The 22295-nt window shown below is 37.4% G+C and overlaps 1 protein-coding gene across 1 annotated transcript in view; it reads right to left on the reverse strand.

Moving 5' to 3' along the window:
* The window catches only part of CACNA1I (calcium voltage-gated channel subunit alpha1 I), a 359066-nt gene that overhangs the window by 80370 nt on the left and 256401 nt on the right, over nt 1-22295 (reverse strand). Inside the window, 5 exon segments of the mRNA XM_070947665.1 lie at nt 2989-3398; nt 7705-8011; nt 13405-13497; nt 14236-14551; nt 17176-17335. Of these exon segments, the coding sequence (XP_070803766.1) occupies nt 2989-3398; nt 7705-8011; nt 13405-13497; nt 14236-14551; nt 17176-17335 (1286 nt within the window).

Genomic DNA, 22295 nt, shown 5'->3' on the forward strand with positions numbered 1-22295 from the left:
CACCAGGCCGGCCTGGCCTAATTTTCCCCCTCTTTTATAAAAGATTTTTAAAATTTTAAATATCTTTTAGTATTTATATATTCAATTTTAAATTGGTTTTAAAAGTTTGGGGTTTTAAATTTGTCGGGGCCAAAATTATTTAATTTGATTTTATTCTATTTTTTAAATTTTGTATTGTATGTGTTTTTATTGTCTGGCTGTGCACCGCCCTGAGTCCTTCGGGAGTAGGGCGGTATAGAAATCTAATAAATAAATAAATAAATAAATAAATATTTTTCTCTGAGTCCTAGGAAAGAAATATCTGTCCAGGACTGAACTCTCAACCTTCTGAGTTGGAAGCAAACGTCTTCATCACTTGGCAACCATGTTGCTCACACACATTTTTAAAAAAGTATTATCATTGACCCCATTTATTGATATATTGAAACATTATGAAAGACAGTCTTCTTCAACCTGATGTCCTACAGATATGGGTAATCCAATTAATTTAGAGGACAGCAGTCGAAAAAGACTGCCGAAAAAGGAAGCATCCTAGGAGATGTTCTGATGGGGCTGGAATAGTATTACTATGTGCAAAATTATCCTAATCAACCTTTCTTAACTTGCCGCCTTCCAAATATATTAGATTATAACTTGTGCAATCCCTAGATAAATATGTTGCATAGGGTCAGAATGCATAAATTTGTTTTAAAAATAGTCAGAAAATAAGCTTTCCATAGACCACCTACATTAGTATGTACAGTATATTAGGATGCAATGACTAGAAATATATTATATGGAGGAACAGAACTAACTTGCAAAAATTAACTGCTGATGATTAACATTTAACACTGAAATGTGCCCATCAATTTACATGAGGCTAAACTAAGGCTGTTCTTGTATGATGTGAAAAAAAATCAAAACAACTCTTGGGGGAAAATTGAAGTAAAAACCCTTTAAAAATTGGATTAGTGCATTTTCTCAGAACTGCCTCTATTTAGATTCCAAGCCTGCAGGCGGTGTTTACTTGCTTGTTTGTTTTAATGAAATTATTGTATGGCATCCAGCGCTGAGCCATTTACAGATAATAAGTACAGTCATCATTTGTGCATTTACAATCTCTTAGTGCATTGTTCCCACTTTTAAAATAACCTTTGCAAGAACAAGGGCTGTCAAGCTCCTTTTTCTGGCTAGAATTATAAAGATTCTAATGCAGATTTTTGAGCCTCATAGATTTGCCTTCAAAACAGCTTGCTCCCCTGCCCCCACTGCAGTCAGCTACGCCCCCTGAGCTTTAGACTGTCAGTACAAACATTTGAGGTTTGTCATAGACTTACAGCCCACTCAAGTGACAGTGAAATGGTACCAATCATTAAATGCTAGGGCCTGGACCGTGGAGAGAGCCACATTTATGGATGGCAGAATACAACCACTTCTTTCTGACATTAATCCATTCTTCATCAGATAGAAACACACAGGAATGGTGGTTCTTGGCCACTCTGTGACTTGGAGAAGCAAAAAGCTTTCTGGAGCTCAGTTCACCTGATTCTTTTCTACCCTGTTCAGACAGGCTGTGCTTCTCTGTCTCTTAATTAAGCTGGAAATAATGGCAAGCTGATGGATTTGCTTTGAGCAAAGGGCGAAGTGCCTGTGCTATCCCCAGAGAGCATATTAGAGTAAGCCAAATAGACTAAGGATTTCAGTTAGTTAATGAAGGAAAATTGACACAGAAAGAGAGAGAGAGGTGGGAGGAGGAGGTGGCAAAGACAAGAATAGGCAGGGAAGGAATGGGCAGTTGAGAGGGACAAAAAAAAAAGATATATGTTTGATGTGAGGGCCAAATACAGAAGGACAAAGAATAAAGAAAACCAAAAGAAAATCACAGAACTTGAATAACTATTAGTTGGAACTAGAGAAAGGTAAGTTCAGTTCAGGACATTCTCTTCTTCTTCTTCTTTTTTAAATGAAGCTACATTTGCTTAGAAGTGAACACATTCACTTAACTAAGTCCTGATAATCTTAAAAAACAATGTTCAGCTTTTATCTGAAAACTACAACATATGGTTCAATATGAATTCATTAGCATCCATGTAAGCAAAATGTCACTAAATATTTTCCAGAATGGGTACATTTGCAGAACAAATAGATTTTGATTTTTATTAAATGAAGTGACAGCTACTAGTTTTATTTGGTTCCATCAGTCTTTGGAGCCATTGAATTTAGCATTGACTGCCGTAATTTAATTTGTACAACTCTTCCTGCTTCTGTTTCTAAAATGTATACATATTACAAACTTTTAATACCTATATATTTTTTTTTTATATTATATCAATTTTATTTAACATTCAGATTAAAGATTTAAAGATGAAATCTGGATGCTTAAAAGTTTGATAATAGTTTTGATTGGTCCTAATATATGTGGTTTTTGGATCTATTAACCAACAGATTAATGCCTGTCTAATTTATTTGTCCCATTTTCAAGCCAAATACCAATAGAATCTTAGTTCTAAGATTCTGGCTTCAGTCTACCAACCGTCCAGTAAGATTTATACCCCACAAAGTCTCCATTCAGTGATTGCACTTGTGGTGATGATATCATAGAGCAGGGGTTTTCAAACTTGGCAGCTTTAACACTTGTGGACTTCAAATCCCAGAATTCACCAGCCAGCTATAGCTATGCTGGGTGGAGAATTCTGGGAGTTGAAGTCCACAAGTCTTAAAGCTGCCAAACTTGAGGACCTCTGTCATAGAGTCTCATTTCACCATCTTAAGTTTTCAACTCAGCATTAAATTGCTGCTACTTGATTGCATTGGTCCTATAATTCACAAGTCCCATAGGTTGCCAAATTCCCTAGATAAGTAAATGAAAATGGGTAATGTCATGTTGCTGTTCACAACAGATATCCTAGGGGTTGCAACATGATAATTATTCATCCTTTTGAAACTTTACAATTTTATCCCAGGATACTGAATTAATTTTTTGGTTTCAGGTGCCTATCAGTCCCTTACCTGTTCATGATGCTCAATGCCCATGCTGATGGTGTTTACGAGGATTGCAATCATGATTCCACGGTTGAAGTATTTGCTTTCCACAATTCCCCTCAATTTGACTCTTACTTCTTGCCACATATCATTGCAAACCATGAGCTGTCCTCTCTCTTCTCCATCATCCTCTTCTTTTTCCAAATCGGTGTTAGACTCCATGACTCCTTTCCCGCCATCTCCCTCTTGGTCGCAGGCTTTTTTTCCATCTTCCTGGTCTGAATTGACACTATCAAGCATAGAAAGTCTTTGGGTTGCTTCTGGCTGAGCCTTGTAACATTTGGGGCAGTTGCTGGGTTCAGAGACCAATGTCTTGGTAGTAGGCTGACCAAGTCCTTGAGGCATGTAATCAATAGAAGAATGTTTCCGGCAACGTGCTGGTTAATAATACACAAAGAGATTAAATGTAAGGCTTAAAAATGCCCTTTTTGTAATACAGTTCTGCATCTCAATATTTAATTACGCAAAGCAAATGGGTTGTTGGCCATTTTAATGGAGAAGAAAATGAAGCACTGGAACTGCTAAGAGTTAAACATCTCATCAGAGACTTTAAATGGAGATTGCTTGTCTCTAAGAGATACGCTCTACTTCAGCCACAATAGATTGCACTCAATTGTGTTCAGTTACGTAGCATGGATGGAATAATTCTCTAGACTGCAAGAATCATTAAATAAGGGCCATGACCTATATGTAACATATTGGAGGTTAAAAAAATATTGAAAGCTTGTTTCTTTAAAAACTGGGGAGCCTTATTGATCTCATAAGAAAAATATTTCAAATATTATATATTGTGCATATAAAATATGGTAAGTCTGACTTTGCTACTACATAATATGTCAAATCATCCAAAAAAGCTTATCTTGGCAAATGGAGCAGAACTAGAAAGGCATATCTGACTTGACAAGCGTATGATTTTTTTTTTTTAAAGGATCACTGGCAAAGTCACATTTTGCTGATTTTCTACCACTAAAATAGCTTTGTAGGATCTGAAAAAAAGGCCATAGCTCAATGATAACCATATGTATTGCAGGAAAAAGGCCACTAGATCACATGAGACTTTAGTGGTTATGAAGGTAATCTTGTGAGAATTCAGTGGCAGCATATCAATCTTCTCACATCGCGTTTTGGAGATGAGTGTCTAGAACAGTGATGGCGAACCTTTTCGGGACCGAGTGCCAAAAATGGAGTGTGCGCATGCATGTCAGGGCTGCAGCCAGGAAGAGGAGCTGCCCAGGGGGCATGCGCGCACCGGATAAGGTACTTCCAGTTTCTGCCATGATGCGCGCGATCAGCTGGCCGCCCACATGCCCACAGCACACATGCTCATGCATATGTGTGTTCGGCCAGATGCTTCCAGCCCCAGAGGAGGAATCCGCAGTTCTGCATTGGGAGAGGAAGTGTTTATCTCGGACTTTTGAGATGGGAAGGGGCCAGAACAAAGGACAGCACCAATGAGAAGTCTCCCGCTTGAGTGTTATCCGTCTCCGAGCAGAGTCCTTTGGGACTTCACCTGAAGGAGGAGAGACAGTTCTGCGGAGAGAGAGAAGCGGAGAAAGTGGGAGGGGGGAACTTGGCCTGAATAACCAACTTAGGCTTCTTCTCTGCACGGAACTCTCTCCTCCAGTGGGTGGAGTCAAGGGAGACTCTGCCCGGAGACCGATGATGCTGCAGAAGGGAGAATTACCCATTGGTCCTCCTTTCTGGACACTCCTGATTCTGAAGTTCGAGGAAGCCCCATTCCTGGCTCACAGACCAGGTCTTCCGGTTTCCGGCATGGCCCAATGCCCAAAGGCCAGCCGATTGTCGCATGCGCATGCGCGCCAGAAACCCGGAATAGGAATGGGCAAAGCCGCGTGTGCCAGGCGACATGGCTCCGTGTGCCACTTTGGGCATGCATGCCATAGGTTCGCCATCACGGGGCTAGAACAAATAATAATAATTCATTGATGTCCCTATACCAGTTGATGTTAGGATTGAGAAAAGATTGCAAAATATTGGGACTTGCAGAATGAAGTTTAATGCTTATGGAAAAAAAGAAATCCACTGTTCTACTAATCGTGGCTGGGACCCTTGAAACAATATCTGAAGACTCCTCCAATATTTGGGAATTGAATTTATTGGACCAAAACACTATATTAAAATTATAGTATTTTTAGTCCAATACATTCAAAAAATTTTGCACCAATTATATATATTATTGTGAATGATCTGTACTATAGATGCCTCTTATCCTTTTCATAAAAGCTAGTAATTTGCACAGTTGTATTTCTATTTCCCCACTTCATATTCTGTATCATTCTCTGCTGCTAAATCAAAAATTGTACATAATATATCCAATAACATACCAACTAAACATGTAAATTCTTAAATATATTCTCCTATGTTTTTTCTGTCCTATATAGCAGGGGTCCCCAAACCCCGTGCCCCACAAGCAGCATGTGAGTGCACAAAGCTTTCATTTGCACATGGACAGGAGCTAGGTTGTGCATGCAAAACAGGGGTGGGTTCTGTGGGCGTGGCTTATTTGGTGGGGGGATAATGTGACTGGGTGGGCGTAGCCAACTTTTTTTTTTAACTTTTAAAAGCATTTTTTCTACAACCTTAAGAGGTTGCAGAAAAAAAATACTTTTAAAAGCCTCTGAAGATCAGGCAACTCAGCTGGAATCGTCAGAGGCTTTTAAAGGCATTTTGTTTCTACAACCCCTTTGGCTGAAGAAGTTGTAGAAAAAATGCTTTTAAAAGCCTCTGACGATCCCAGCTGAGCCGCGCGATCATCAGAGGCTTTTTTTTTAACTTTTAAAAGCATTTTTTCGGCTGAAGAGGTTGTAGAAAAAATGCTTTTAAAAGTTTTTTAAAAAAGCCTCTGATGAGGTAGGTGGGGTAAGCGAGCGGCAACTGGGCCGAGGATTGGTTCAGGGGCATGGCCAGCCGATGTTATTATCGGTTCTCCGAACTACTACAAATTTTTACTACCGGTTCTTGCCAACTGGTGAGAACCAGGAGCAACTCACCACTGATGCAAACCACCACCCCCGCCGCCACCGCCACCATGGCTGCTACTGCCAGTCCAGGGAGCCACAAAGGTTGGGGATCGTTGCTATATAGTACCTTCCATTAATCTAGGTATAACAATTGTTTTAAGTAGGGATGGAACATAATGTTGTTCAGTCACCATTCTTCGGTAAATAATCCTGTTTAATTTTTTGGCTATTATACAAATCAGGATTCAGCTATCCTTCTTTGAATTTTGGGATGCAATTTCCTTCTCAAAGTGCTCACACTTTCCATATGTTTCCAGTTAATAGAAACTGGATATACAAATGCATTTTTATAAAGACGTTTGTACAATTTAAATGGAAAATTTATAATATTTTTTAAAAAAATCTGGAAAAGGACTGTCTAATGACTGATACCTTATAAAGGTAGTCTTTGATTTATGACCTTAATTGAGTCAGGCATTACAGTCCTGCCAGATGCTAAGTGACCGATTGAATTTTATGACTTTTTTTGCAGTAGTTGTTAGGCAAATCATCATGGTCATTAAGTGAATCCACAATCATTAAATGAACCCATTTTCTGTAATAGGTGTTTCGGGTTTTTTTTGCTGGAATCTGGAAGTAAATGCTGGGTTTCAGCAAAAAAAGTCATATATTATGGTCATATGATCATGAAATGCTGCAAATGGCTGTAAATACGGCCTGGTTGCCAAGTGCCCAAAATGCATCATGTGACTGTGGGACGAGCAGCCATCAGAACTTCAAATTGGGATCATAAGTACTTTTGGGGGGGGGGGTTTCATCATAACTTTGAACAGTCATTAAGTGACCAGTCATAAGTCAAGAACTATCTGTAGCAGGGGTGAAATGCTCCCTGTTTGGATCGGATCGCCCTATTCGGTAGCGATGGCGGTGGGTGGTTTGGAGAACCGGTAGCAAAAATCCCTGCACCCCCCCCCCCCATGCCCAGCTGAGCCGCACGATCATCAGAGGCTGTTTTTTTTACTTTTAAAAGCATTTTTTCTACAACCTCTTCAGCCAAAAAAATGCTTTTGAAAGTTTAAAAAAAGCCTCTGATGATCGCACAGCTCAACTGGGATCGTCAGAGGCTTTTAAAAGCATCTTTTCTACAACCTCTTCAGCCGAAGGGGTTGTAGAAAAAAAAATGCCTTTAAAAGTCTCTGACGATCCCAGCTGAGTTGCCTGATTGTCAGAGGCTTCTAAAAGCATTTTTTTCTGCAATCTCTTCGGCCGAAGAGGCTGTAGGAAAAAAAATGCCTTTAAAAGCCTCTGGCAATCCTAACTGAGTTGCCTGATTGTCAGAGGCTTCTAAAAGCATTTTTTTCTGCAACCTGTTTGGCCGAAGAGGTTGTAGGAAAAAAAAATGCCTTTAAAAGCCTCTGATGATCCCAGCTGAGTTGCCTGATCGTCAGAGGCTTTTAAAAGCATTTTAAAATGCTTTTAAGGTTATAGAAAAAATGCTTTTAAAAGTAAAAAAAAAAAAGTTGGCCATGCCCACCCAGTCACATTACCCCCCACCACCAAGCCACACCCACAGAACTGGTAGTAAAAAATTTTACATTTCACCCCTGATCTGTAGTCTGATTTACAGTGAGGGTCTTAATAGTCATTTACACTCCCCCACCCTGTATCCCTTAATTTGGCAGGCTTAGTTTATAAACCTTACAGTATTGCTTCCGGTCTTTTCCATTCACTCTCTGTTTGGCAGTGCCTGTTTCTGTTTGGCCGAGACGACGATCCTGCAGGCTGTTGTAGAAGCCAAGGGTACGACGCTTAGCTTTACGAACAATGTGGCAGACATATTGGAAGATCTCTTCGTAACAATCTCCTGGTTCCATATAGCTGGCCACAGTGCTGGAGGACAGGTATCGTGCTCGCTGCTCTTGCATCAGTTGGTGTTCTCGTTGCTTGGTCTCAGAAAATTGGGTGGCAATGACTACTAGGCACAGATTGATCATAAAAAAGGAACCCACCTAAGAAACAAGAGAAAAGGCATGGATAAAGCATTAATGGCAGGTGTTTGTGTGTGATTAAAGCATAATGGCAGGTGTTTGTGGTGATTAAAGGTAAAAAAAAACCCCAGGCATAAAACACTAATGTGTGTGTTTATGCATGTGTGTCAGTAATCTAGAGTCCAAGGATTAGACTAGGTGTCGGTAATCTAGAGTCCAAGGATATAGAGCCGAGGTGGCACAGTGGTTAGAGTGCAGTACTGCAGCTACTTCAGCTAACTGCTAGTTCAGCAGATCAGCGGATCAAATCTCACCGGCTCAAAGTTGACTCAGCCTTCCATCCTTCCGAGGTGGGTAAAATGAGGACCCAGATTGTTGGGGGCAATATCCTATTTAGTATACTGTCTTTGGTGTAAGTTGCCCAGAGTCCTTGGAGAGTGGGCGGCATAGAAATATGAATAATAAATAATAATAAATAAATAAGGATTGCAAAATCCTTTCCTCAGAACTTGTAATTCATTCTGTTGCCACTGTCAAATTTTAGTTGTAAGATTGCTGAACATTAGTGTCACATTTTCCTGCCATTTTAGGATGAAAGTCTAGAAATGCAATAGAAATATTTACAGCATAAGCCTCAAATGGGTTTAACTTTAACACTGCTAAAACTATATATTTACATATGCATACACACACACACCTGGAAATCACCAGATTAGATAAAGATAATTAAGGTTGTAAGCCTGTTTTTATTCTCTAGTAAGAAAACCAAAAAACCAAACACTTCTCTACTTCTGGTTTGTTTTTAGAAACCATACAAGATAACAATATTTGTTCTTATTTTAAAAACTTAGGAAGGATATTAATAATGGTAGTTCTGGTGTTACGTTAATATCATATACGTTCTTACTCTTAAATGAAATGTTATGAAAGATTTTTTTTTTTTTACAAAGGGGACTCAAACATGTTATGTAGATCCTCATGTCATTCCAATTAACAGCAAACAATAACTGAATTTATTTTTTCACCATCCATTACTTATCCCATAGCCTTCATCCCAGAAACAAAATAATATTTGCTATTATCCTGTGCAACATGACATAAATGTCAGGATAAAAATAACAAACAAGCATCTTTCTAAATATCTTTCAAAGTTCAATCTGCCTAAAGAGCAACTGTGTACAAACCTCAGGCTAGGAAGAGGTAACAGAAAATAAAGGGCAAATTTAATACTGCCATCTCCTCAGGTCATAAAAGGAGGAAAAGAGTTACTGTTTTTCCACCTAGAAGCTTTCAAACATAATTATCCATAGAACAATAGACCATGATATCCTTCTACTCTTGCTGCGCAGCTCACCTAGACAAAAGTGCCAGAGGGCTCTATCAGATAGTCCTTTCATTCACTTTTAGCATTTCAAAGGGGCCAGGCCTCTGCTAGCACTTGAATTAGCCTTTGAAAAACTAAGCCTTTCCTGGCCAGCTTCAATATCAGAATAGTTCACTGTTTCAAAATAAAATAGTGTTTTTTAAAAAGGCTTTGTCAGCTATTTTAAAATAGTTGGGCAAGAACTATTACTAGTGGAACAATTTGCTTCAGAACTGGGGGACTGCTACTTGCTGGAAGTTTTTGGATGAGGGCAAGCTAGATGGCCAACTGCTGAAGCTAGATGTATTGTAATTTAAAGTCCTTTCCATCTCACACATTTCGCAAGATTTATGAAATCTGTTACAATGGTATTCGCTTTTGTTTCACCTGATTCATTGATCTGCATCATGTGGAGAACAACAGAGTGCTTTAGAATTGTTAAATAGGTGTGGTATTTGGAGCCAAAACAGGAAAGGTGCTTCGGATATAGTGTGAATGCATTCACAACATCTGTCAGCAATGTCTTAAAAAGTTGCTTTCTTTGGTACTTGTTGTCAAGTACAGCAAATGCACTATTGCTGAGATCAAAGACCTTTCCTGTTTTGAATCTGAATACTTGTATATGCTGTTTGAATTATACTGATCCCTATAACATCTGAGAATTTTGCCAAACAAGTGCTTTTCTTTTTCTATGTCCTTTGAGCAAGAATTTTGAAAGCTCATTCCAATTCCAAACATGTATTTTAACTTCCTTTTTTTTTTCTTTTTGGTCTTATTGTCTTCCTATTTATAGAAATTCTTACTAGAAAGAAATAGTGAGTATGCCTCCATAGCAACTTTTTGCAAGTCAATGCTTTCCCAAATACTGCATTTTGGAGTTAACTTTTATAATACCCTCTCTATTTTGCAAACCAATAAATAAAATCACAGGGATGGGGGACTCACATGGAAGCTGTGTCTTAGCTTAAGAGAAATGGTGGGAATTTTAACTTCAATTTACAGAAAGACAAAAATGGAAGAATTGAGAACTCAATAATAGTCATTAGTCCTCAACTTATGACTATAATTGAGCCCAACATTTCTATTGTTAGGTGAAACATTTGTTAAGTGAATTTTGCCCCATTTTACAAACTTTCTTGCCGCAGTTGTGGCAACTGAATCACTGCAATTGTTATATTAGTAACACAGTTGTTAAGTGAATCTGGCTTCCCCATTGATTTATCTTTTAAAAAGGTCACAAAAGGTGATCACATGACCCAGAGACACTGCAACTGTCATAAATATGAGTCAGCTGCCAAGCGTCCAAATTTTGATCACATGACCATTGGGATGCTGCAATAGTCATAAATGTGAAAAATGATGTAGGAAGTTAGCACTCACACCACTCCTAGAAGAATGAAATATTTTAGGAAATATTAAAAAGGCAGAATACTATATTTCCCTGGATGAGAAATGGAGAAACATGTTTTAAAGACAAAGCAGCTCCCTGCCTCCCCCTCCCACTTTTGTCAATGGGCCATTAAGGCTTCAGCCAAGCTCACTCATTTCCCCCCCACCTTTGTCAATGGACCATCATCTGCAACACAATAGGACCCATCTACCAACAGAAACTCACTAGCAACAGAAACACTACATGGCAAGGCTCAAGGAAGCTTGGGAGACAGCCTACAAAGTTAGCTACATGGCAAGGCTCAAGGAAGCTTGGGAGACAGCCTACAAAGACCCCCATCCCCTGGGAGTCTCACAACCAATCAGGATACATTTCTTATACAGGAAGAGGAAACACTTAGAGGTGGCGCCCAACAGAGGGCATAAAACCAAGGCACTCCCAGCCAATCTTGCTCCCCCCTTTTTTACTCAGGAACTCAAGCCATGTGTTTCCTGTCCACCATTAAACCATCTTTCCAAGCAGTCTCCATGTTTCCAGTGTCTTTTCCCCCACTTGGAACTGAACCCAGATGGACATTTCTTCCAACAATTGTCATGTCATTTTGCAATGCTGTTGTAATTTTGAACAGTCACTAAATGTACTGTTATAAGTCAAAGACTACCTGTAATACAGTACAGTCTAAGGGCCTTGCTTTAACCATTATTGTGTGCTTTGACCATTACTGTAGGTTGATTGCATAGGAATAATTATGCATGAGGGAGACACCCCCAAGATGGCTGCTGAATTGTAGGAATTTTTCCTTTTCCTGCTGACTGTTTGCTGATTTTGCTGCCAGAGCTGGTTCTCTGGCAGTGCTGCTCCCTGGATTTGAATGGGAGCACTTAGGGATGACTCAGACGACTTTTGGACAGCTGTGGACCCATCTGGCAAGGGGTCCCGTGGAAAATATTCAGAGGCATGTTGTTTTGGAATTAGAAAGAAATTGGGACTGTATAGACTTAAAATTAACTGAGCTGATACATACACCTGCTTGAAGTTTAAGCCTGCAGACTCCACAATTCAACCCTGAGCTTCAAATATTCACTTCTATTGGAAAATGTATTATGAGGGGTTTCTGATGCTCTCTGAGCTTGGTTGTTTTCTTGCAGAGAAAACTAGTACTAGTCTGTATTACGTTTTGCTTAAATGCTCTTTTTATTAACATGCATAAAGAAGAGGGAATGCTTGTAAATCAGTGCTACTCTCTGTTTTCTCCCTAAAGAATCCCAGGGCTCTGAACCGTGCATCCTGTTTTAAGGAAACCAATTAAATAGCTTTTCCAGTCAGACCCTTTTTTGGTGCCCATTGATTCCTATACATCAGCATTGGCTATATTGCTGTCATTGCCTATATTGGATTCCAATTCTGGAGCATTTAGGAATCTATGAATAAATTGTCAAGGCCCTATGCACAAAGGATAAAGAACATTCTAATTCTCACTAATAGTGTCTCTCTGGGGTTAGTCATCAGCCTTGATATTCTTCAATCCAACAATAGCCAATACTTTCCTCTTTTCTTTCCCCAATAGTTTTATAGGGTTTTTTTTTAATTCCTGCTCAAATCCTGCATGTAGATATAAACGAAGAAACTCAGAAAATCTAAATGTCGGTATATATATATTTTAATAAATAAAGTTGGAATAATTTAATCCAATTGTCAATGATTTATCATCACTTGCTCATTTGACATGAACATGAACATGAATATAAAATGGTATAAAATATTACAAAAGTGTACAGATCTTTTTAATATACAAAATTTCCTATCACAGCCTTTTTCAACCTGATACCTTCCAAATGCATTGGATGGCTACTCCCAAAATTCTATGGCCATGGAACCAAGGAACCATGGAACCTCTATGACCAAGGAGCCTGGTGGAGCAGTGGACTAAAGCAGTGTTAAATAGCATTTAGCTGCCAGCTGCCTGCAATTACTGCAAGTTCGAATCGCACCAGGCTCAAGGTTGATTCAGCCTTCCATCCTTTCGAGGTAGGTAAAATGAGGACCCGGATTGTGGGGGCAATAAGCTGACTTTGTATAAAAAAGAACACCGTTTGGGGGGGCCAAAAGCTCTACTAAGCAGGTATATACAAAAGTATGAAGGCTACTGCTTAATGCATTGTAAGCCACCCTGAGTCTCCGGAGAAGGGTAGCATATAAATCTAACCAATAAAATAAATAAAAATAAAAACATTTTTGGCCATATTCTGGCTGGCTGGGAAGTCTGAAAAATTTAGATATTTTGTTGCCGTTTAAGTAGTTAGTGTTATCTATGACCATCACTAAGCTCTTTCCTTCCTGTCACATAAGGGATTTGTGGAATATTCTTTAAGTCTGTTTAAATTATAAGCTTTTGGAACATGATTATAAATTAGTACTTAAATATGACAACAGATTTCAAAGACCTTAGAAAGAATTCAAGAATGGCAAAGTCAATTTGAATGATTTTTTGCTATTTCAAAGAAAGGATTTGAAATCGGTATCTCCTAGAATTATTTGCAACTGCTATTTTACTTCAAAGAACATAAATGTTCACCCCCCTGGTTTATTGGGCTATAACGTTTGTTTCTCTCATGTGAAGGGCATATTTTATCTACTCAGTGAAGGGACTATTGTACTTACAATGATCAGCAAAATGAAGTAAATGAAGTTGTAAAATGAATGAGCATCCATCACATAATACATAATCTCCACCCATCCTTCCAGAGTGATCACCTGAAAGAAGAAAGAAGGAATAGAAAATATTTCAGTAGCTACAAGGAGATAGATTATCCTTTTTTTTTTTTTTTTTTTGGTAAAGCATCTTAAAGAAATACTGACAAAAGCAAAAAAGTAAATCCTTATGGACTATTAAAGCAACTTTCCCTAGCCTGATGCTGTCAAATTTTATTTCATAATATGTTATGTCAAGGTACATTTATTTCCCCATAGTTTTCCAAAGCATTGGATGTGACCCTCACAAAACTTATTAGAACATTTTAAATATCATTAGGAATCATATTAGCTTCCTTAATTTAATGTCTTCTTAATTCTAGTTTAATTTAACTTAGTTTAGTTTTCTCATTTAATGATTTTAAATCTTTTTTTTTATCAATTCCTTTAAATTAAAATTAATAGGTTGTGCCTATTGTCTGCCTAAACACAAAATGTAGCTCCCTTTGCCAAAAAATTATGCATCACTGGCTTAGAGACACAGGACTGCTTCATGCCATACCCCTGAAATAAACCACAGTTCTCAAAATCAGCCACTTGAAACAGACACTGCTAGGATTCAAGTAAAATTAAGCAGAGAAGTCCATTGTTGTTCATTGCCACAGTAAACCACGTACTGGAGTAGGCCCTGGATAGATCGTTCTTGAAAAGGTGTTTTGGGGACCTCATCTTTATAATGAGTAGTGGTCTTATCACTATATATTCGATATAGAATATATTATCACTATATATTCAGATTACCTGGAATATAACAATCCATGCATAGCCAATATTATCAAAGTTGATTGCCCCTTTGTGTGGATTGGTATTGCCTGTACGACATTCATTGTAATACTGGTTCCAGTTAACGCACATGCCACTGACGTTGAACTCCTGCCTGACTGAGGTGTAGTAGAAGTAGTCATCCTTGTCCAAGCAGCACACATGGCCCCGTTCTTTGAGTGGGGGTATCTCGTGACAGCCCATGATACCATTATCGCCTGACAGTGAACAGATGAAGGGCATTTCATCATCCTCCTCAGGTTGATAATAGGGAGGAAGAGTGATGTTACCTTGTCTGAGAGAACACATGAACAAAATTGTTATGGCAAATATTATAGTTAATAATATCTGTGTAGACTGGGCATAATGGAGAAAAATCACAAAATGTAAAGACCTGCAGATAGAAGTAGAACAACTGTGACAAAAGAAAGCAAAGATAGTACCAATAATACTAAGTACCTTGGGCACAATTTCAAAACATCTGGAGACCCCTTGGACACTATCAGCACTGATAAAATCACTATCAGTCAATTGCAAAAGACAGCTTTACCTGGAATAGCTTACATTCTATGTTAGTACTATTAATATCATTAAACAACAAAATCTCCTTATCTTAGATTCTTGGAAGCACTCAGAAAATGGACAAAAAAAATGCCAAATCCAACCCCAAATAGCTGGCTAACTATGACAAACCATAATAAAAATCTAGTACAGCAGAAGATTAATAATGTTATCTATCCAGAGATATTGGCAAGAATTAGAAATATTAACAAGAACAAAAGTAAAATGCTTATTACATTGATTACAAGATCCAGTTTAAGGCCGAGTTCCACAGTTGCATGCTTGTTTGTGACCAGGTTCCCCATAGCACACTAAATCTGTAATTTCTTATTGTGTCAATGCTTGTTCTCTAAAGCAGAATTAGAAAATAGTAGATTTCCAATCAGAAAGTCTTCTCTGAGTACTAAAAACAGAGTGGAAAGTAATTTTATTACTCTATTTTTGCCAGTTCTACCCATTAGTTCCATTGGTACATTAGGACTAAAAGAAGGTTCTTTCTTCTTGTACCCAGCTCAATGCATTTAAATGATTCCTTGAAAGCAGGAACCTGGGCAGGTATTCAAAGAATGAATGAATGAATGAATGATCTCCTCTTCTTCAGAAAAGTTCAGAAAATTTGCAAATTGAAGATATAGGAAAACTGGAAATGGCATTAGCATGTATGGTTCAGCTCTCTCTGTGTTTCAGCCTGAACTCTAGAACAGCACTAGTTTATAATTCATATTTGGAGGAAAAATGCTATGTTAACTACTATTGGTTTGTTAACTACTATTGGTTTGTTCAGAAGTCATAGCAACGTATGATATGGAGAAGGAAACAGAAAACTTTGTGGCTCATTCAAGTTGACCCAGGCCAATAGTTTAGAAGATGATCTGAAGTGATTATAACTCAAGAAAATCCAATTTCTATACACTTGGGAAGAGATGTTGAAAAAGGCCAAGGAAAGAGCATGTTTTTATCCATTTTTTCCTTGAGAGAAAGACTTGTGACACAATTAGAACTAAAATAGAGAACAGATGCTTCCTAGAGCAAATGGGTAATCTGGTACCATGCCAGCATATGGAATCATTAAGCATACTTATTTCTCAACATGTGATAGCAATACTTCCCACAATATTGAATCAAAACTTAAAATAGTAGAAGCTCAGAAAAATAAAAATCTGTAAAAATTAAAAAAAGAACGAATGATCTAAAAATATTGGAGTACAATTTTAAACCATGAGTTCACCCATTTTATAATCTGCTCCTTTACTCATGATATTCCTTCAGATGTATACTATAATGTTTTAAAATGTAATGTGAATAAAACAACTACCTGTTTAATTCTTTATAAGTAGGGAGAAAAACCACAGAAAATGTATTTAAAATGCTAAAAATGCTTTATAATTATGTACCATAAATGTATATTCATTGGAAAGTCCATATTGCTGCGATTCTTGATATGATATGAATCAAAACATGAAATAATCTTGGGTCAAAGCAAAAAAGTTTTGCATCAGCCTATGGTGCAAACTACACATTTGCACCATAGGCTGGATTTCTAGCACTGTGTAAAATTAGAGAGAGGAAAAGTTAAGAATCTGCACATGCCAGCATCCTGGAGATCCTAGACAGACAAACAGAAAGGTTAGCACCACAGTTCTCCTTGAAATTATCACCCTGATTCACATATCGTCTGCTTCAATACTGAGGAAGAATGTGGGGAACCATATGAGAAGCTATAAAACCTGAAGGGAAAGGGAGAAAAGGGAGAGGGTACCATGCAGTTTTACCTAACCCAACTCCCTTCAAATGTATTGTACAGTTTTTAGAACTGATAGATTATTCTGGATGAAGGTCACAGCAGTTAATTCTCCAACACTTTGGAAGGGCAAGTAATTCAGTTGTTTTATCTATCTATCTATCTATCTATCTATCTATCTATCTATCTATCTATCTATCTATCTATCTATCTATCTATGAATTTTAATAAATTATAATAGTTTGAACATGTAAGTATTTACTTCAAGTTATGGATTCTTTTACCCTGAAAAACGGAGACTAGCAATCCATGTTCTTTGTCTTAATTTTTTGCATCAAGGAGGAATTGGACTACATCATCGTCTCCAATACTTTAATCTTATGATAATCTTTGAATCTTCATGTTGATGGTATACATAATCATACAACAGTAATTTCAACATTGTCACAGGTTCCTTTCAAGAAGCAAATGGAACTTTTAGACGTAGTACACAAGAGTGAGGGACTTGGGGACTGGGATTAGCTCAATATCAAAGTAAAAAATAAAATAAAATTGAGGAAGAACAGAGACTTTACAAAGTTGAAAAGGAATAATAGAGTCATTTCCTGAGCACTCACGTTGTCAAGTTCTCATCCATGAAACAGCGGTTTCTCAATAGACCAGCCCACAGCTGCACACCGATGATGCCAAAGATGAAGAAGACAAAGAAGCAGAGAAGGAGAACATTCCCCAGCATGGGTAATGTGTCCAAGAGCAAATTCACCAATATTCGCATGCCTGAGAGAGGGACCAGGGCCAGGGAGAGTGGGATAGATCACCACAAAGGAGCAATGGTTGAAGGTGGAAAAAGAAAAGAGGGGAAACAAGGAAAATATGGTAGTAAGACTAGAAGAAGTAGAGAGAGGAAGATAACAATATAGAAAGAAATCCTGATCTTAAAAAAAGTGAGAGGCAGCTAGAAAACTTACCATAGATGTGCAGCTTTGAATTATGTAACAACAAAATATTTAGTCTAATGGTTGATCCAGCCAGTTTGTCTATGTTGTATCTGTTCTTATAAACAGATTTTTATAAATGTCTAAGATACAGGAGGCACTACCCATTTTTAGTGTTTCAAGATCCAAAATGCTAAATTAAACAAGAAATACCTGACATTTTTGAACTGAAATGCATTCCACATCATGGATATTGCTTAAATAAAACTCCTGTTTATATATTTAGGGAAAAAAAACCCTCATGATCATAGTATTTTAGCACCTACATGTTATTATTGTTGGATCCCGGTTAACTGGATATTATTCTCTTCTTATGCATGTATTCTTTAAAATTATCAAATTGTCAAATTGAAATTGTTCAAATGTGGTTTGTGTTTCTCCCTAACTTTGTATAACTTTGCCAAGATAAGAGGTTGAGAGTAAGAATGGTCTGTGCCTTTTGCTAAATTAATCATAATGCTTATGAACGCCACCGTACCTTGCATTTCAATAATCCTTTTAACAAACAGTAACTCTCTTAATCCCCCATTTACTTTTCTATCTTTTCTGAGACACCTCACTATACTGGATTGGTCCAGGGAATTTCATTTAACAAGATATTGCATGCAGAGCAGTGTATAAATGACTAATTAGCTATTTATAACTAGTTCATTACTTCAGTTGGCTTGGGAGGGGAAGGGAGAGGGAGAGATAAGATTAGGATTCTGTGACAATTTCTTAAGGCACCAGCTAATCCCCTTTTCATGCCCACTGTCATATAATTAGTTACATTATTTTGTGCTTTCCACTTTGTCTCATTTTCCTGTGTCATTGTTTTCCAGCAATTTGGGAATAAAAAAAAAAAATGTCTGGGCTCAGAAAAGTGCATGAAACTGAGCTCCATGAAGAATTAAGGTATTCACAGATGAAAATATATATGTAGAGGCATGGATTTAATACTTATGAAAGCATTCTGAGTTTCAGTAGCCTCATTTCTTTGATGTCTAGATAATTCAAGCCATAGCAAGAGAAGAAAATAACTCACATAATACCAGTGATGAAAGATGGCATTTATGTATCTAATCACTTATCATACTTAACTCCAGGGACTCCAATTTTCATCAATAAGATATAAAAGATGTAAAATCATTTTAACCATTGTACATCTTAAGCATTAAAAATCTCCTGATTTAGTTCTTTACAAGTATATGAATAATAAATGATGAAAAACAAAACGCACCAGTCTTTCTTACCCATATAACAAGGGATATTTGGTCATACAGGCAAGAGCTAAGTAAACAAAAGGTGCAAAAGAAATAAGGTTGATTTCATGGGGACTGAATCAACAACTTTTATGCAAGTTATGGCCAAGTACCCTAAATGAATGAATCCACTGTGAATGTGAGCGTTAGTACCAGTGGGGGGGGAGTTTCAAAATTTTTTTCTACCGGTTCTGTGGGTGTGGCTTGGTGGGCGTGACATGGCATGGCTTGGTGGGCATGGCAGGGGAAGGATACTGTAAAATCTCCATTCCCACTCCACTCCATGTGAAGGTTACTGCAAAATCTCAATTTTTTCCCGATCAGCTGGACTCGGGAGGCAGAGAATAGATGGGGGCAGAGCCAGTCAGAGGTGGTATTTACTGGTTCTCCAAACTACTCAAAATTTCTGTTACCGGTTCTCCAGAACTGGTCAGAACCTGCTGAAACCCACCACTGGTTAGTACTACATGAAGCCAGTGGCAAGACAGATGAAATGGAATTAGAGTTTTTATTAAAATATTCTCCAACATGGTGCCATCCAGTTGTGTTTTACTACAGTTATTTTCTTCATTCATTCTGGCTGGTAATCATGAAAATATTAATATAACACAGATCAAGAGCATCAAGTTTGCCCTAGGGAATTTGTAAGAAGTTTCATACCAGATAAAGATGTACGGAGCAGAAGGTCCAATAGCAATTTATCCAGGAAAGTCCTGTGGGGAAACTTTAGCTTTAGCCTTGTGTACCTGAGACTGAACTTCACTGAAATAAGTGGGACATTTGCAGTAAACACATCTAAGACTGCTGTTCTAAAAAAAAAAATGCAATGCCTTTTTAGGATGATTATTTTATGTCTTATTTTAATGTAATGACCTTCTTAAAATTATTTAAGAATTATAAAATATGAGTTAATTCTGGGGGAAGGAGGAATATTGCAACAAAATGGGTTATCTGCTTAATGCTTCTGGATATCATTACATGCAGGCCAATGGAAAGCAAGAATTCTTAAGCATGAAATCTCTTCCAGTAAAATATATATAATTAATTTATTCCAAATATTTTTCTACTTGCAAATATCCACTAGTATATTTGAATAAGTAATTCCATGGGCAACATGCTTCTCACTCAATTTATCATAAGTAATTAGTTAACAATGAAATGGGATACAGACAAGTGAAAATGACTAGAGGCATTTAATGGTACCACTGGTAACTGGTAAAGTTTGATGCAGAGGAGTTTACAATCAACTAGTCAACTACTGGTTACTTGAACTGAAGTTTCATTTACTTCAAAGGGTTTACTTCTGACTTCATAACTTCAAAATGTGAAACACATTGAGCTACAGTCAGGCGAAATATACTAATTGGCTTTAAAAAGTTTGCAAAGAAATGACACTATCTGAATGGTGCCATTTAAAGCATGAAACCAGAACCTTATGGAAAAGAAAAGACACATCAACACTTTGATTATATTCTTAATTCTCAGAACTTCTTGAAAACAATTTGATACAAACAGTAATAATATCTAAAAGCCTTATTATTACTTCATTCCTTTGCCAAAGCAATGTGGATCCATAGGTTTTTCTAGCACTGTAGTAGATGTTTTCTATTTTTTAAAGTATTGGAATTTTCTGATTTGTAATTAAAATGATATTCAAGTGACATTTTTATTTAAAAAAAAAATCTAGGTCTCTAGAAAGGAGAGATCACCCAGGAAAACTACAATATAAAAGTCCATTTTAAAAAGTTTACATATATTCATTTTGAGAAAATGTTTTTTGTTAGCAGGAATCCAGTTATGACTATATAATATATAAAGAAGAACAGCAATCCAATAAATGACTAGTACCTATCTAAAATCCAACTCCTAGGGCTAATTCAAAATGTTATCTCTCTCTTTTGGAATATAACTTTATAAATCCGCTTTCTGAGCCATCAAATTATTCAAGATTGGGGAGACTCACATAATACAGAATTGCCATATGTGCTGGGAATTATGGGTATTGTCATGCAATACTTGGAGAGGTTGCTTCTAGTCTTCTAGGTCAAAGCATACCTACTTGTATGATGTCAAAAGTAAACATGGAGAAATTTATTCAACAGGTATACAACAAGGCGACAAATGCATAATATAGTATCTTAGTAACATGCATAAGATGCCATTAGGAAGATTCAAGTACTTTTTCCATTTATTCTTTTCCAAATTATTGCAATATTATGTACAAAGCGATGCCATTTTATGAAATGTAAGTCTTGATTTCTGATCAGTTTGTGCTCATTATAAAGAATCACTGGAACAATCCAAATAGCCAAGATAATTTATGGTCTCAGCCAGGCGTCAAGGAGGCATCAGAAGTTTTGCCTTTTTACCTCTGAAAACTCAGTAGTTTGTTTCAGCATGTCATAGTAATAAAAAAATGTTATTATTCAATAAAAGCCCAGTGGCAGTGCTTTCTGACACCCTCCCCCTCCAAAATATTTTCAGCACATTAATTATGTACAGCAACTTAATCAAGTTTCGCTTACAGTTTTGGTGGGCCATGGAAACCATAGGTGTTCATATAAACGAAGCAGCTCCCCGTCCAAAGCCATTCCATCACCAACATTTCAATGCTAAATGAAGCATTGAATGGCTATTTTCCTAGGCTCTGGGGACCATCGCAATAGTTGTCTTTTTATACAGTTTTATTTTGAATGTTTTAGGTCTTAACTGATTTATTGTCTTTACTGATCGACATCTGATCTGATGCTGTTGATGTACAATAGGTTAACTTTAAGAAAATGAAAACAATTAATATTTGCCTATATCTGCTAATTAGTTTTGTTAGACAGAATGAGCTCAATTTTCGTCTCTGCAGTTAGTAGCAGAGTGACAACTACAGCTCTCTTTCCTTTTCATACAATAACCGAACTTGAGACCAATGTGACAACTGAATGTTAGGGGGCACTCTGTTCTCCTAGTTGCTTTTGAGCAGATTCACAATTCACACATTACACTTGAAGCAATTTTCACATTTTTCTCATATGCCCATTCTGGCCTGAAACGTGGCAGAAACTGTGAGATTCTGATGGCAAGCAAGCTAGTCTGGACCTCACAGGCACTTTTTCAATAATGGTTTGTAAAATGATTCTTTGTTTCTTTGCTTTCCTCTCCTACTGTTTCATTGTGAGATAGACAGATAGCTAGGCGGATTTGTGTATCTGTCCATATGTGTGTGTGAGAGAGACAGAGAGACTCTGTCTCCATTAGCCTTTTTATTGTTAACATCTCCTCACTGTGCTTATCTCCTTTCCTATTCTTTTCTAGCTCCCCCTGTTTATATTCTATTATTTGGAACTCCATCTTTCCCTCCTCCCTATTTAGCCTTTTCCAATGCCAAAGCAGGAGCCACACTGGCTCACAGTGAGGAGCAGGAATATGAAAGAGATGGTGACCTTTTCTAAGGCTGTATTTTTTTTTTTTAAAAAAAACAGCCATTCTGTGTAAAAGGGTATGGAGGCT

The sequence above is a fragment of the Pituophis catenifer genome, unplaced genomic scaffold, assembly GCF_029215685.1.
Source record: "Pituophis catenifer annectens isolate HBS135680 unplaced genomic scaffold, rPitCat1.0.hap2 SCAF_7, whole genome shotgun sequence".
Classification (NCBI taxonomy): Eukaryota; Metazoa; Chordata; class Lepidosauria; order Squamata; family Colubridae; genus Pituophis; species Pituophis catenifer.